The sequence below is a fragment of the Camelus bactrianus genome, chromosome 7 (genome assembly GCF_048773025.1).
Source record: "Camelus bactrianus isolate YW-2024 breed Bactrian camel chromosome 7, ASM4877302v1, whole genome shotgun sequence".
NCBI lineage: Eukaryota > Metazoa > Chordata > Mammalia > Artiodactyla > Camelidae > Camelus > Camelus bactrianus.
In genome coordinates this window covers 74,061,849-74,078,756 of record NC_133545.1, presented here as the reverse complement: position 1 = coordinate 74,078,756, position 16,908 = coordinate 74,061,849, and the positions used below count along the sequence as shown (strand labels likewise).

Below are 16,908 nucleotides of genomic sequence, written 5' to 3'. Positions count from 1 at the left end.
CTAAGTTTGTTAGTTACTTCTGAGGTTTAGGATTTGTTTCTCTTTGCATTCTATTAATAGCTCACACTGTAACATCAGTAATAATGCTTGATGAAAAATTAAGTTATATTGAGTGTAAAATTTTTTGAGGCTAAAGATTTTTTGATTCATAGTATTTTGTTAGTAGTAAGTTGCCAGTAGGGCTATGAATTTATTTGATAATCCTGACTCAGATCTTGACTTATAATGTGACCTAATGTAAAGAGCACAAGTAATGAAATCAAATAAACCTACACTTTACTAGCATTTTGACCATGGTGCAGTGAACTTACGTTCTGAACTTCAGCTTCCTCATCTCTAAGACAAATGATAAATTATTATAGATTATGCATGTATGATGTTTAACACATAATTTTTGGTATCAATTGTAATTAGTTCACACCTGAAATTTAAGTACTAATATAATCCTTATGCAGTTACTGCTTATCTGATTGAGGAGCTTGTTAGTCAACAAGCTTTACTTCTTACTAAATTAATCTCCTTATAAACTTGTCTTCTGTTTCAAGATGTTAAAACTTTACTAGGTAGAAGACAAAGGAAAAAGCCCTTCAAAAGAATTAAATTATTTTTATCATTTTTTATAACTTCTACTGGGAAATGAGGTTTGTGGCTTTAAGCCTTCTAAAGTATTGGTAGCACATACTCTAAGCTAAAGCAGTTCTACTTTGTTGCTCTGAGAGCAGTATTGTCAATTAATTCTAGCCTATAGGTAATAATTCCATTATAGCACAGATTTTACAATTAATGAAAATTCAGCCACATATTACAGAGATTGTCATTTTACAAACATTATAACTTGCCTGGCAACCATAAAAACTAAATGGACCTCGTTGTGTGAGGCACTTTTTTTTTAAGCAATTTTTCTTTTTTAGAGGAGGATCTTAGGAGTCTATTGTGTAGACCAAGCAGGTTAGCAATGAGCTTATATGCTTATGTTAATAAGGTCCTTCTGACTAATCTTGGAGAGGACACAGTAGCTCACCATTAAAAAGAGTTGGATAGATACAACATTGTAAACTGACTGTAACTCAATTAAAAAAATGAAAGTTAAAATTAAAAAGAGTTGGGATAAGTCTGAGTGCTCCTAGCTCCTTGCCTACTCTTGACAGTTTTTCTGTTTTCTGGGAAGGAACAACAAGCTGAATACAAACTATTTGTAAAAGTTCAAATAAAACAAATTATAAATTATTCACTATCTTATTTTTTTTTTGGTAACAGAAAAAATGTGAGCGCTATTGGCCTTTGTATGGAGAAGATCCTATAACATTTGCACCATTTAAAATTTCTTGTGTAAGTACCTATTTTGATATACATTATTTAATCAGAAAACGGGCATATTAGACTGATGAATAATTAAATTTTAATATGGTGTGAACCTGGTTTCATATAAGCCAAGCACTCAATGTCTCATGTAAATCTACACTTAATTACAGTAAACAGGCATTAATAATAATGTTTGCTTTTAAATTAAGAAGCTTTGAGAATGATTTTTCATAAACATATAATTTCCTTGTACCTTATGTTAATTCTGTTAGTCATTGTGTATAAGTTGATCATAAGTGTTACGTATATAAGAATAAACAAATAACTGCTTTGAATGATCTATTTGAAAAGTGATATGAAATAATAGCTTCAAATTCAATAAATGGGAAAGACCATGACTGAAGTATAGTTTATCATGTTAATCTTTCAATCTATGTTATTCTCTCCAGAATTGTTATAATTAGATACAAAGATGGGCTTGAGAACTTCCATCCTAAAAGTAGGGATTGATCCTTTTTGGCAAAAAATTTGATACGAAACTTAAAATATATACCTATTTGATAAGCCATTGAAATGAATTAAATTCAAGTTCTAAAACTAACGCAGCACAAATCTGAGAAAATGAATTTAAAAAAACAAACAATGAAGGAAAAACAAGAGGAAGTAAAATGTAAGTGAACTTTAGAATAGAACCAGCAATTTGCTTTGGGCTATACATAATGGTGTCTTTACTGAGCTCAAAAGACCATGATTAAGCGTATGTGAAAATTAAATAACTTCCCAGTCTGAGTCAGGGTTTTCCAGAGAAACAGAAACAATAGGATGTGTATATATAGAGAGAAAGAGAATTACCATGAAGAATTGGCTCACGTGATTATGGACGCTGGCAAGTCCAAAATCTGCAGGGGTGGGTGGGCAAGCTGGAGACCCAAGAGGAGCTGATGCTTCAGTTTCAGGCTGAAGACCAACAGCCTAGAGACCGAGAGAGCTGATACAGCAGTGCTGGTCTGAAGGTGGGCAGGCTGGAGACCCAGGCAAACTGATATTCAGCTCTAGTCCAAAGACAGGCTGCTGTAGAACCAAGAAGATCCAATGTTACAAATGAAAGCAGTCTCCTGGAGAACTCTTTTACTTGGAGGAGGCTGGTGGTTTTGTTCTATTCAGGTCCTGGTTGAATGAGAGCCAGTCACCTTATAGACAGAGCAGTCTGCTGTACTCAAAGTCTACTGATTTAAATGTTAATCTCACCGAAAAACTCCCTCACAAGAAACTAAGAATAATATATGACCAATTATCTGATCATACTGTGGCCCAGCCAACTTGACATATAAAATTAACCATTGCATTCCGCATCTCAGCATTGCTTGTTTTTGCCGTTGTTTTCCATGGTTAAATGAAATACAGTTTCTGTGATTTTACTCATCATTGGTGAATTGAAGAAATCTAATTGTATGACTTATTTGTACTTAGGACTTTTGAAGTCCTCTGATGCATACCCCAAATTTACTGCTTTCTATGTTGTAAAAAGGACTCAGACTGTGTTACATAGTCTTTATAAATGCAATGTGATTTTTGTAATGTTAACTGTAACTCATAGTTAAACTGCCTGATTTAATATGCAGTTAGTGCTCTGAAGTTCTGGTTAGAATTAACTGTTCGTGGGTTAAATATTTAAAAAATTTTAAGTCTTAATGTATTTCATATTATTTGGAATGAATAAAAACCAATACATACTGTATTATACTTCCAGGGGAACACCTTCCCCCTCACCAATACAGAAACTATTCAACAATATTAAGTTCCTAGACAGTTCAGGAAACCTAGTTCTGTGCAGTGTGGTTGTGTAGACATTTATAAATTTAAATGTAATAAGATTACAGTACTGAATGTCACAATTCAAGCAGCAACATACAGTGCTTAATAGTCAACAAGACAACTTGAAATTTTTGAACAGTTGGGGATTAGGAATAATAAACAACTGACTATAATGAATAGAGAAAGTAAGAAATAGTTTATAATTTGGAAAAAGATGAATTGACTCTTTTGGGTTGGTTTTTCAATTGAATTACAAGCTAATAAAAGTCCTCTTGATAAGAGGTTTGATTTGATTAGTCACAGCTGGTTTGATTTGTCAATGTTGGGATAGATCTATACTGAAGAAGCAAAACTTTTCTTTCAGGATTTCTAAATGGAAAGTAATTTGTACGTCCTGTGGTTGTTTCGACGACTCAGGATTTGTTATCATAGATATAAACAAAAATCAAATTTATAAATAGGAGAAAGTGAAAATAACCATAGTAAGTGACTTGACTTGGCAGCCAGAGAATTTGAGACTCAGACAGGACAGTATCAGGAGCTCTCTTGGTTTGGGGATGAGGAGGAGGGTAAGGTGTTGATGAAACGTGGGGGACTAGCTAGCAGGAGCTTAGTAGCACTGCTGCTGCATGTAAGCACTTAGACCGGATATAAACACCCTGTCCATGAGTCAGTCTAGCCCACTGCCTTTGAGTAAAGTTTTATTGGAGTACAGCCATACCCATTGATTTACATAATATTGAATTTTTTTATTACTAAAGCAGCATACCCTATTGCTCTTAACAATCACTGTCCTAGACTATCTGTAGTTTTAAATAAAAAGTCAAAAAGAATAGTTTGCTTAGTGACAAACTGATGTAATGGCTTCATTCTAATACACTGATAAAGGACAGTAAGAAACTTAAAGTGATTATGTTGTCATCAACCAGAATAATAATTTGAGATTTACTAAGTGCATCCTTTTCCTTCCTCAGGTGGCATCCAGTTAATTCAGAGTTGAGTGTTAGGTAGGGAAAATCAAGCTTTATGGAAAGATAAGATGGTTGAAGATGTTTATAAAGTACTAAGGAGTGACATTTTGTTTGTAGGTGTTATTTCTGTTACATGATTCTGGGGATGGTTGTTACTTTGCAAATATTTTATTGGATGATAGAGTCATCCAGATGATAATTTAAGTAATTAGTTAACAAACAATTCTGTGTGTGTGTGTGTGTGTTTGAAGAAAAAACCTCTAAATAAAACTTAGATAAACAAATCAATGACTTTTAGAATGATTGTTATAATTACCGGGCACACCTGGAATTTCAAAGGTTAATTTTATATTGTGGACCTTAAAATGCAATTATTGTTTATTTTGGTGTGTATATGTCTTTGTTTAAATGTTCTCACTGACTCACAAGTGTTTCCCTTTACTTAGGAAGCTGAACAAGCAAGAACAGACTACTTCATTAGGACACTCTTACTTGAATTTCAAAATGTAAGTATTTTCCATTTAGAAATAATTTCTAAGGATAGCTTCTAAAGAGAAAATATATAAATAGTATACTGTCTTATCCTACATGGTTAAGGAGATTTGTTAATTTTTTTTAGTTATGTAAAATAATGAAGAAGAAAATCATGTTTTATTTAGTATCTTGAGCTTATTGCTTATCCATTAAAGTATATGAACTGTTTTCACTTGAGGCCCTTGTTTCAGAGCTATATAAAATAATTTCTCTAGGAAGGAATCAAAGAAAAATCTGATGGACATTGAAGAGTGTCTGTCAACTTCTTCCTCAATTCCTTTATTTTCATTATCTTAATTTTTAAACCACTGTAAGTAATTCAACTTGGCCATGATGTGCATATTCTTCCCCAGCTAGTGCATTTGTAAACATACTTAAGGCTTTGCTGTTTACAAGTAGACATGGTTCCAGTACTCGTAGCAACCCTGACGTTACTAATTGTTTCCCTTTAGTTGAGTCAGTTATTATACTTGGGTTGCTATTTTTTAATGGACAGTAGTAATGATAGGCACCTCACTGAATTTGAGTAGTGTATCAGGTATTTCAGTCGTTCTAATAACTTCATAGTGGTAGATAACTGTTATCTCCACTGCCCATAGATGAAGATAAAGAGTCTTTGAGAAGTTAGATGGTCTACCTGAAGTTACTCAGTAAATGGCAGAAGTAGAATTTGAATACAGTTTTGCCAGAATTGCAAGCAGTGCTCTTTCTGTTAAACACCTCAGAATAGCCATTCTCAAAACATTTTGATATCAGGACTTTTTTACATTCTTAAAAACTACTAAAGGTTCCAAAGAGCTCTTGTTTATATGGGTTCTATCTTTCAATATTTACTATATTTGAAATTAAAACTGAGACATTTTTTAAAAACATGAATACACAATCATACATTCCATTAGCTGTCAGAGTGATGACATCATCCTAAGTCATGCAGCCTTGAGAAGATTCTGCTGTACCCTCATGAGAGAATGAGAGTGAAAAAGGCAAATAACACTTTAGTATTGTTATAAAAATAGTGTAAAACTCATAGACGCCTTGAAAGGGTAGGGGGTTGGGTGGCAACCCATACCATAATTTAATAACTGAACCACTGATCTAAAGTAAAGACAAGTAGGTTTGGGTTTGGACAAGTTCATTTCTAATTTTCTTTATCAGTTTAAACATTCTGTTAGTCTTCCAATTACAGTATATTCTAACACAGTGCTTATGGTATATTGCTCATTCGTTTAATACTGTAGGTCAATTAAATAGTATATATAGTGCAATGGTTAAAGTGCAGGTTTTGGAGGTAAGACTGCTTACGTTCAGATCCCACATGTCACTTGTTGTGAAACATTATGCGAGTTATTCTTTCTGTCACAATTTTCTTGCCCATAAAATGAGAATAGTATTAACAGTGCCTTCCCCATGGTGTTACATGGGATTACATAAATTGTTACAGGTGAAGCCGCTTAGATCAATACTTGGTATGTGATAGTCTGTAAATGTAGGCTATCATTTTTTTTTTAAGGCACTGCTAAACACCACATACATATCATAGAAATGGCAGTAAAGTGAGATGTGCAACTTTTCTGTATGCTTTAAAATTTGCAACTGTATTTTCACAATGGTTGAATTTCTGTTATTCTTGAAGGAATCTCGTAGGCTATATCAGTTTCATTACGTGAACTGGCCAGACCATGATGTTCCCTCATCATTTGATTCTATTCTGGATATGATAAGCTTAATGAGGAAATACCAAGAACATGAAGATGTGCCTATTTGTATTCATTGCAGGTACAAAATGACCTCTTAAATACTTAAATTCTTTGGAATATAGGTAGCATTATAATATGGGTAATGTATGGTATTTTGAAAACTAAGTTTTGGAATTTCATTAGGTCATTATATGGGTTTCCAAGTAGTAAAAGCTATTTGAATCTTGAGGCAGTTTTTCTTCTCTGAATTTTATTTTATGTTAGGTTCTTCTAAAAGACTTAAAATCATAGTACTTTTTTCATAAAACTGCAGTCAATTTATCTTTTTGAGTGACTTATCTGCATTCATATTTGTTATAAAAATATATGAAATTTTTCAGACTCAGAGACTTACTGGTTAATTAAGTAGTTAAAAAATGTAAGTAGTTAAAAAACACCAGAGATAGTTTTCTTAGCCAGTTGGTCGGATTGTGATGCCTATTAATGAAGTGAAAGGACTGCTTTTTATTTATGAGCCAGAAAAGTGACTTGCTGATGGAGATGTAGGAAACAATTAACAACCTGGTTAATGAAAAAATAATTTTCTGTAGTTAATTCAGTGGTTAGTTGACTTTTTAAGTAAGTAGTTAACTGGTTAAAAAGAGTAAGATTATTTAATTGTAGAGTTAAAAGGTAAACAGTTTGCTTTGACTTGACTTTATTACAAGTTAGTTGAAATTATTTCCTGTTCTATCAGTATTGTTCAGTTAATGTATATAGTTTATAAATCCAATATGATAGGAAGATTTTCCTTTAAAAAGTAAATTGATCATTTAATATTTTTGAACAACCAAAATAGTATGTTAACTGTAGTGACCTAGAAAACGCATACATAAAAGGAAAGGGTCACTCACAATCCCACTAGAGATGACCATTGTTAAAACTTTAGTATATGTCCTTTCAGTATGTGTATAGTATTTTTTAAAGAATATTTCCCCATTTGATATATTATGTACATCTTTCTACATCATATAAATGTTCTTCTGCAATACATTATGGCTGCACTGTATTTTATATTTAACCTCTATTCCTTGGCATTTCATTTATTACCCCATTTGTTTTCAGTTATTTTATAATTTAATGGGCTGGTTTTATGGTGAAATCTTTGAGCACATCTGTAATTCATTAGAATAGATGTCTGAAAGTGGGATTTCTAAGTCAAAGGACATGAACTTTTCCATGTTTCTAATATGTATTTATAAATTTGTTATCCATAAAGTTGATGCTATTATAAGCCTACCTACCCCTGCCGGTTTGTTTGTGCAAGTGCCCATTCCCCATACTTGTCCCAGTACTGTTATATTTTATTTCAGTGTTGTTGAGACAGGCAAGCTCTTTTTTTCTTCGTAGTTTATATCCTTTTGTGAGTTGCTTGTTTGAATACTTTGCCAATTATTTTATAGCAGGCATTCATCTCTTAATAATTATATGCTATGAGTTCCTATGCATCTTTACATATTGAGGATGTTAACTTGTAGTCATGTTGTAAGTACCATGGTTTTTCATGGTTTTTATTCTGTCTGTTTTTTGCCATACATAAATGGTTTTAAATTGTTGTGTAGTCAAAGTTGTGAATATCTTAATTTATGATTTCTTTGCATTGAGATATGCTTAGAAAGTTCTTCCCTAACACAGTAATACTTAAAAGTACACTTTTATACGATTTTTTAACATTGTATTTTTCATCCACCTGCAGTTTTTAAATTTTTAAAAAGTTTTTTAACTTTTTATTTTATTTTTTATTTTTAATGGAGTTTCTGGGGATTGAACCCAGGACCTTATGCATGCTTAGCATGCATTCTACCATTGAGCTATACCCACCCCCCCACAATTTCTTTATGATTGAGATAAAAGGTAAGACTAATTTTTGTTCTAACTTTCCCTGTACCATTTATGGAATAGTCTAGTCCTTCCCCTTTGATTAGAGATTCCACTGTGAAGTAATAAATACATATACTCAGATCTGTTTCTGAATTTTCAATTGTGTTTCATTGATCTGGTTGTCTTTGTAATATCACAGTTTTAAACATCAAGTTTTAAGTATATCATTTAGCCCTAGTTAACTCTGAACCCAAAAAGTCTGGAAATGTTTTGATGTCTGGAATTGACAAATATATCAATGGTTAAAAATATTATTGATGTTTATTGTTAAGAGCTCTTTCAAATCTATACTAAGTTGTCCTTTATCTGGAATTCTTACATGTTTAACTAACTACTGATACTTTTGAAAGTTTCAAAATATGCATCTTACAGTGCTGCCCAACTTTTTTTCTGCCTAAATCATTACGGTAATGTCAGTAACATCTTTACTTACACAGTAGTTCTCAATGCTGAGGTGCGCATGTCTCCCTCTAGTTGAGAATCAGTTGCTTTCAAGTTTGTGTATTGTCTTTAAATAATAAACCTATGGTATTTGCTTTACATTTTCCAGGTTCTGTTAGTTCTTCAGAGATTAGAGAGCATTAGTGGCCATTGTTTCTTTAGTGAAATCACTGCTGGTATTCAACCAGTTTCTAGGGCTTGTAGCATTCACTGTCTTTTCTGTACCTTTTCCAGATGGAAATGATGGTACTTTCCTCCTCTACTCTAAAGCACCACAGAATAGAATAAATTTATTCTCTGCAAGATTCTTTGTTAGCTAGACAAGGTTTTCTGAGGTAGAATTAGACCTCCAAAGTGAAAGCTTCTAGGTATTCTGTGAGTAACTTACTCTTGGAAGTTCTTTAAATTAAATTTTAAAAAGATATAAATCCTAATGTTAAGGATGTTTGCTGTGCATACACTTTGAGTTGTACTTTGTTTACTAAATAAGTAGAATTCTGTCAAGTTTATTAAATGATTTTTTGCTTCTGAATATCAACATGTCAAAATCAAATCAAATTGTTTTTTCAAATTTTATATCCACAGTGCAGGCTGTGGAAGAACAGGTGCCATTTGTGCCATAGATTATACGTGGAATTTACTAAAAGCTGGGGTAAGAATAATTTTCATGGAGCATTATATCCTGTTGATCTATTATGGTTTTCAAACTTAATGATTAATTGTAGTAAATTATAGCATATGCTTTGTTTTCATGTTGCTTTTTTAGAAGTAGCTTTGCTGTGTAAGAGATAAAGGTAATGAAAGGTGTAAATGATGCATATTACCTACAGGTAATACATGGGGCAGCAGGGTAAACATGTTGTCATCCAAGTGTCCTATGTGAATTAATACCTATATTCAAGATGTAAGCTCTGCATTGACTTTTCCAAATTTAGCACCCTTGTTGCCTTTTATATTTATTCTAGGTATAAGAATAATCGATTCAGTAAGTATTTATGCCTAACTGGAAATATTATATATAGTACAGTAGTTAAGAATGATGACGGGGGCGAAACTTTCCAGATTAAAATTCTGGCTCTGTCATTTACTAGCTGTGGGATATTGGTAGAATTACTTAATTTCATTGTGCCTCAATTTCTTCATCTGAAAATGGGGATCATAATGTTAATAACTCACAAAAATTAAATAAGTTCTTAAGAAACTTTTATAGAAGTTCTTTACAACTATGTGTGGCATGTAACAGGTGCTCAGTTTAGTGTTATTTCTTATTACTATTGCTGATATTATTGTTGCTACCATTACTATTCCCAAGAAAATGAGTTTGACACTATGGAGGATATAAAGATACAGCCCTCATTACAAATTTGAAAAACACAAGTCTCCTCGTTGATTGCAGATTTGTTTCATTAGCTTCATCTATAGTATGTTATTTTCTATGCATTATGGAGAAGCTGTTACTCTTCATGGCTTTATAGTTACTATGAATATGTCAATCTATATCTTATATAAAATAGGATTAATAAAATACTAATATCTTTTTTGCTTCTTTCTATTCTGTTTTCTTTTTCCCCTTGCCTTCTTTCTATTTTTCACTTTTGCTTAGGGAATATTTACATTTTAAACAGTCTTTCAAAAAGCCCTCTGTTGTTAAATTTTCTTATACCCACAAAACTGATCATCTCCTAATACTCAAATACTTTCATTTTTAAGTGAAAAAAATTTCACTAGGATTCTAACACATTTTAAAGTAAAAATCAAAGATTAAAATTGAGGTAGGAAGAGGCATTTAGACGAATGAATGCCAGCAAACATCTGGTCATTTCAAAAATTGTGTATTTTGTACATAGTCCCCATTTAATTGAGTTTGACTTAACATAAATATAATCTTAAGCCTTAGGTTAGGACCTGATGTAAAAAATCTTCGGATACATATAAAGACTCCCAAGCAGTGAACCTGGAAATCATGCTTAATTCTTCTATCTTCTTTATCACTCCAAAATATTCTTGTGGATCACCAGGTTCTAATAGTTCTGCCTCAGAAATCTGCCTCCAATCTGTTTCTACCCTTCTTTTTTTAAGACTACTGTTACCAGTTTCTCCACTTTTCACTCTGTCATCTTTCCTGCTGCAAAAGTTACCTGAATAGCAGATTGTTCATGTCAGGGTTGCCTGTTGCAGTCATTCTGATTCCAGGTGTACAAACAAATTGCCTAGGATGTTTCACAGTCAATCTCCAGAGATGTAGCTGAAGGATCTGTATTTTTATGTAACTGGTCCTTATGTACCCAACCTAGGAAACACTAGCCTATAGAATGAATTCAAACTCTGTTGTGTTTACAGCCTGATCCCAAGTAGCCTTATCTTTTCTCTCCCTTTGAATAACTCTCCTTTATCTATATCAAGCTTCTCAATTCCCCACATAGATTATACATTTAACCTGCCATGCGTATGTGTGTTTTCTTCACTTTTCACTCATACACCAATCAGAGTTACTTATTTTCATTTTATTCCCACTGTACTGCAATCATACCTTGGCTGGACATTTATTTTGTTCATATATCTGGCTTGCTAGCCTGACTTCTAGAGTCAAGATTAGCTCTGTACCCATGCTGCCAAACAGTGTCTGATACATGGTAGGTAGTGCTCAGTAAATGTTTTTAGTTATCCATCGTGTATGTAAGGTCTGTATAAAAGTTGAAGACTGTTTTACTGTTTCTCTGAACAGTTGTCCAGAGTTCATATATTAAATTCTTTATTTTAGAAAATACCAGAGGAATTTAATGTTTTTAATTTAATACAAGAAATGAGAACACAAAGGCATTCTGCAGTACAAACTAAGGTATAATTTTTTGTTTTACTTTATAAACTATATTTTTATAAATGCTTTCCTAGTTTTTAATACCTTTCCCTTCTTTATCATTTCATCTCCCTAATAGGAGCAATATGAGCTTGTTCATAGAGCGATCGCCCAACTGTTTGAAAAACAGCTACAACAATATGAAATTCATGGGGCCCAGAAAATTGCTGATGGAGTGGTAGGTGTTGTTTGCCTATTAATTTTAGAAAACTTTTACTTCTACCAAGATGTAATATTTAGCTTTTTGTCATCTTTATCTAACATATTCTATGAGAATATTCATTACAGTTATTATTTTTATTTAACCTTGATCTTTTAACTCCTTTTCTTCTTCCTGTTTGAATCTATTTAATGATATTTAATGATTCCAATGCAGATTGAATAATATTCCAAATAAAATATAGTTATGAAGGTAGATCTTACACCGAAAGTTATATAATTCAATATTATTTCAAGTATTAATTACTTTTTAAAAAATTAACTGCATTTTTCTGTCTCTTCTTCTCTTCCACCCCAGCCAAAGTAATTCTAAGTTGATTCTACATGAATTTAATTCTATTCTTAGCCATGATGATATAAAACTTTGTCGTTATTTTGTACATGTTTTTTAAATAAGTAGAATTAGGGGACCAGAGTTAAGTCCTGTTGGTGCTTCTTTTAGTTCAATGTCATTTTTGCCCTGAAAGATCTTTTTCAGACTTTTGATCTGACAAAAATACTGTATTCCTAGTGTTCTCATTTCTGCTCTCTATTAAGTAGTTCTCTTATTTACTCCATATAATCATGTTATTCTTGAAGGTATTAGACTATTTTTTAGTAAAATGTCTTTACATCTTTATCACTGAACCTAAGATAACTATTGCATGATAAACCAACTTAGCCTCAATAACTGAAGTAAAATGAGGAAATTAGTTGCAAAATTTATAACCTTCTTTTCCCTTTTACATGGGTTTGGAAGTTTCTGAGACTATTTGTTTGAAATTTCTTTTCTTTTTTTAAAATTTTTTTGGGGTAATTAAGTTTATTTATTTATTTTAATGGAGTTACTGGGGATCGAACCCAGGACCTCGTGCATACCAAGCATGTACTCTGCCCCTTAACTATACCCTCCCCTCTTGTTGAAATTTCTTGGTGTCACAAATGAGAGATTTGTCACCCAAATGCTGGTCTCAATGTGTTAAAATATTCTAATATTTATCCATGAATTTTCGACACAGTGTATTTCCTTTATTAGGCAAATAATAGTTTCAGATTTTTAAGATTCATATACATGACCCCATTCTTATTTCCTTCATTAACACAGGGATCGTTGTGCAACTACACCTCATAAATTGCCATCTCTGTTTTCCCTTAGTATAATTAAAGCCTGTTATGACCTGTGCTCAATGTAGCCTTGTATTTTATAATATAGAATAGAATGCTTATTATTACTGTCTATAATTTTATCCAAATTGAGGCACCTTTATTATTTCATAAAGTTCAGTAGGCTATACATTTTTCTTTAAACTTTAATTGAAAAATAGTTCTGGTTTTTTTCATAAATGCAATATTAATTTCAAAGTTAAGGTTTTTATACTTCAGAAATACATCATTTCCTTAATAGTGGTGAAAAATTTTTAATGTATAGAAAATTATTTTTTAATTGATTAATTTTTAAATTGAGACATAATTGACATCTAACATTGTGTTATTTTCAGGTATACAACATAGTGATTCAATATTTGCATATATTGTGAAATGATCACCACAGTAAGTTTAGTTAACATTCATCATCATACATAGTTACAGAAATTTTTTTTCTTGTAGTGAGAACTTCTAAGGTTTACTCTTAGGAACTTTCAAATATAAAATACAGTATTATTAACTATAACCAACATACTGTACATTCTACCCCATGACTTACTTATTTTATAACTGGAAGTTTGTACCTTTTGACCCACACCCCCTCACCCAATTTGGGCACCGCCACCACTACCACCACCACCTCCACCACCTCCTCTGGCAAGCACCAGTCTGTTCTATCTATGAGTTTGGTTTTTTGTTTTTAGATTCTACATACAAAGTGAGATTATACGGTATTTGTCTTTTCTCTGACTTAGTTCACGTGATATAATGCCCTCAAGTTCCATTCATGTTGTTGCAAATGGCAAGATTTCATTCTGTTTTATGGCCAAACAATATTCTATTATATATATATATACCACATTTTCTTTATCCATTTTTCATCAGTGCACACTTAGGTTGCTTCCATGTATTGGCTATTGTAAATGATGCTGCAATGAACATGAAGGTTCATGTATCTTTTTGAGTTAGATTTTTTGTTTTCTTCAGATAAATATATAAAAGTGAAGTTGCTGGGTCATATGGTAGTTCTATTTTTACTTTTTTGAGCAACCTCTGTAGTGTTTTGCGTAATGGCTGCACCAATTTGCATTCCCATGAACAGTGCACAAAGGTTCCCTTTTCTCCACATCCTCTCTAACACTTGTTATTTCTTGTCTTTTTGATAATGGTCATTTTGACAGGTCTAGGGTCTCACTGTGGTTTTGATTTGCATTTCCCTGAAGATTAGTGATGTTGAGCACCTTTTCATGTACCTGTTGGGTACCTGTCTGTCCTTGGAAAATTGTCTATTCCAGTATTCTGCCCATTTCTTAATCGGCTTGTGTGTGTTTTTTGCTACCAAGTTGTATGAGTTCTTTATATATATATTTTTTTATATTAACCCCTTATCAGATACATGATTTGCAAATATTTTCTCCCATTTGGTAGATTGCCTTTTCATTTTCTTGATGGTTTCCTTTGCTGTGCAGAGCTTTTTAGTTTCATACATTCCTGCTTGCTTAAATTTGCTTTTGTTGCGTTTGCTGGAAAAAAAATTTTTAATCCAATTTTCAGTGTTGTAATTTTTGAAATATTAACTGTATTTTAGTTGTCTGTCAAAAGTGGTATATGATAAATGTTGGATTATTCCCTCATATTTGTTCTTATTACCTGATTTTTTGATTAGGTTTTATTCCTTTTTACTAGCCTGACCTCCATATTACAATTATAATTTTCTTTTATAGATTGTTTCTGTCTAATAGGTCAAAGGTTTACAAATCCCCAAGGAATGCAAGAAAAATCATACATTGTATGTGATGAAATAATACCCAATAGGAAATAGTGGTTACTTCAATCCTACTGTCTTATCTCATTGCCTGGCTGCATAGGAGACACACACTAAATGTTTGCTAACTGAACATAAAATGTTAGATTATGTCCTTGCATTTTGTTAAAGCTGACATGGTGACTGCTGAATTTACCATTTGAGTAAGATGGGTTTTCTTCTTTTGCAAGTGGGAAAAACAATTTTCTATAGTATCTATTCTGAGAAAGCTATATTTGATGGGGATAAATATTTTGCCAAAAGTCAGGTACCATTGTGTCTGGTACTAAATATCTCAATGGATGACTGAAAAAAAAAAGTGGAAGGAAGGACAAATGGACAGAAGAAAATATAGCTTATCATTCTAGACAATTTTTAATATTTTCTTCTTAAAAAATCTTGTTTTCTAGGTATTTTTAATTATAAGTGACTGTTTTTATAACAGGTTAATAATATATGGTTGAAAACCATAAATCCCAGTTAAAGAAAATGTGGAATCTAAAAAACTGGAGAAAATCACCTTAGAGCTGTGTGATTGAGTATAAAATGATTTTAAGTATGTTCTTTATCGTTCTGAACCTGTGCTGTGAGAAAGAATTATAAATCTCCATTTATTATATCTCTGAAAACTTAATTTAGAAGTTAAGGAATTTTTTAAAAAGCTCTTAAAACAAGCTCTTATATTCCAGAATTACTTTTATAGAAATTTTAGTTTGAAATACTAATCAGCAATATGACTCTATAATAAATGTTATTTGTCAGAAGTATTATAACTAAAATCACTTCCCAGGGAGGAGCTCTAAAGGGAAAATTTATTTTGGAATCCAGTAGCTTATTGACTTGGGATTTAGAAACACCTCAGTAAGCAAGGTATGCACACATGCCTTTTTACCTTGTACATAAACGATACCACCATCAATAATCAACACCAGGATTTTCAATTCTAGGATGACTGAATAACAGGAACGATAGTTTGTGTTATGTTCCTTTTGTTATGCTTGTGTTGTGCATTTTAGATTTGATTTTATTGTATCCTGAATCTTTTTTCCTCTAATGTTTATTTTTAAAGCACTTTGTTTTAATATTTATTTTGTTCTCCAGCTGATAATATATCCTTAAGTATTTGATAATTAGGTTCTGATTTTTTCTTTCGTGTCCCTTGACAGAGATCTGTTATGTGGAAATATTAATACACAAAATAGCTTTAGCAGAATGGGTGAAGGTGATCAAAAGGTTAAAAAAAAGTAACTTTAGCTAGCTCTGCTTGAAACAAGATAATACACTAGAACCTAATCTCCAGTAGATTATTTAATTTCTAAAATTCCTTTCAGCTTCAAAAGTTGGTGATTGTTTTAACTGGTAATAAAAGTAGCCAAAGAGCTGTACACAGTGGAATAAATGTGGGGACAAAAGCTGTAAATATAAGAGGATCAGAAGACTTAAAATTACAGCAAACATTATTGTAGGCGAAAACTAGGAATCTAAGAAGTTCATTGTTCTGTTCTGGAAGTCCAGTGACTAGGAGGTTTTGTTCATGCTCTGTGAGCAGTGAGTCTCTAAGTTGCACTTCTACATTGCCACATTGATGCCTTTAATCACATGAAATTCAACATGCTCAAAAAGTAAACCTCCTCCAGAAGTTCTTTTCATCTTTCAGCCCTTTCTGTTTATGGCTCCACCATTCTCTCATTTACCGGGAATGGGGAATCCTTCATGACAGCTTCTTTCCTTTGTCACAGGTGGTCATTTGCCTGCAAATACACTTACTTTGTCCTTGTCCCCTTCCTCCCTGTTCCATGCTTCCATCTTCTGCTCTTTTTCATTTGTCAAACTCTTATCCATCCCTTAATGCCATTCTATATGCTACCTTAATATTCTCAACTTCTTAATATCTTCTCAACTATGTCCTCAATATTCTCATTTATAAATCTCCTTTCCCTGATTTCATAGCTTCAGTGTACTGGTTTTACCACTTCATGGTTTTATGATTACTCTTTTAACTTTTTTGTTTGATTATATTACCAGACTATACAGTTCTTGAAGTTAAGTACTGTGTCTTTTACATTTTTATATCTTCTCCAGTGCTTACTGTTCAGTGCCTTTTATATATAGATCCACAGTGCCTTCCTTACCTGCTGTTCCAAAATCTAAAATGCTCTGAAAAGCTATGGTTGGTTTCTGTGTGTGTGTGCATGTGTGTATGTGTGTTTGGTATTATACTTA

General features: G+C 32.4%; 1 protein-coding gene across 2 annotated transcripts in view; it reads left to right on the top strand.

Moving 5' to 3' along the window:
- PTPN12 (protein tyrosine phosphatase non-receptor type 12) overlaps positions 1-16,908 on the top strand; it is a 78,857-nt gene that overhangs the window by 43,119 nt on the left and 18,830 nt on the right. For both annotated transcript variants that reach the window (XM_074367601.1, XM_074367600.1), the window contains exons 6-11: positions 1,258-1,329; positions 4,535-4,594; positions 6,256-6,398; positions 9,266-9,332; positions 11,442-11,519; positions 11,617-11,715. In XM_074367601.1, the coding sequence (XP_074223702.1) occupies positions 1,258-1,329; positions 4,535-4,594; positions 6,256-6,398; positions 9,266-9,332; positions 11,442-11,519; positions 11,617-11,715 (519 nt within the window). The remainder of the gene's footprint in view (positions 1-1,257; positions 1,330-4,534; positions 4,595-6,255; positions 6,399-9,265; positions 9,333-11,441; positions 11,520-11,616; positions 11,716-16,908) is intronic.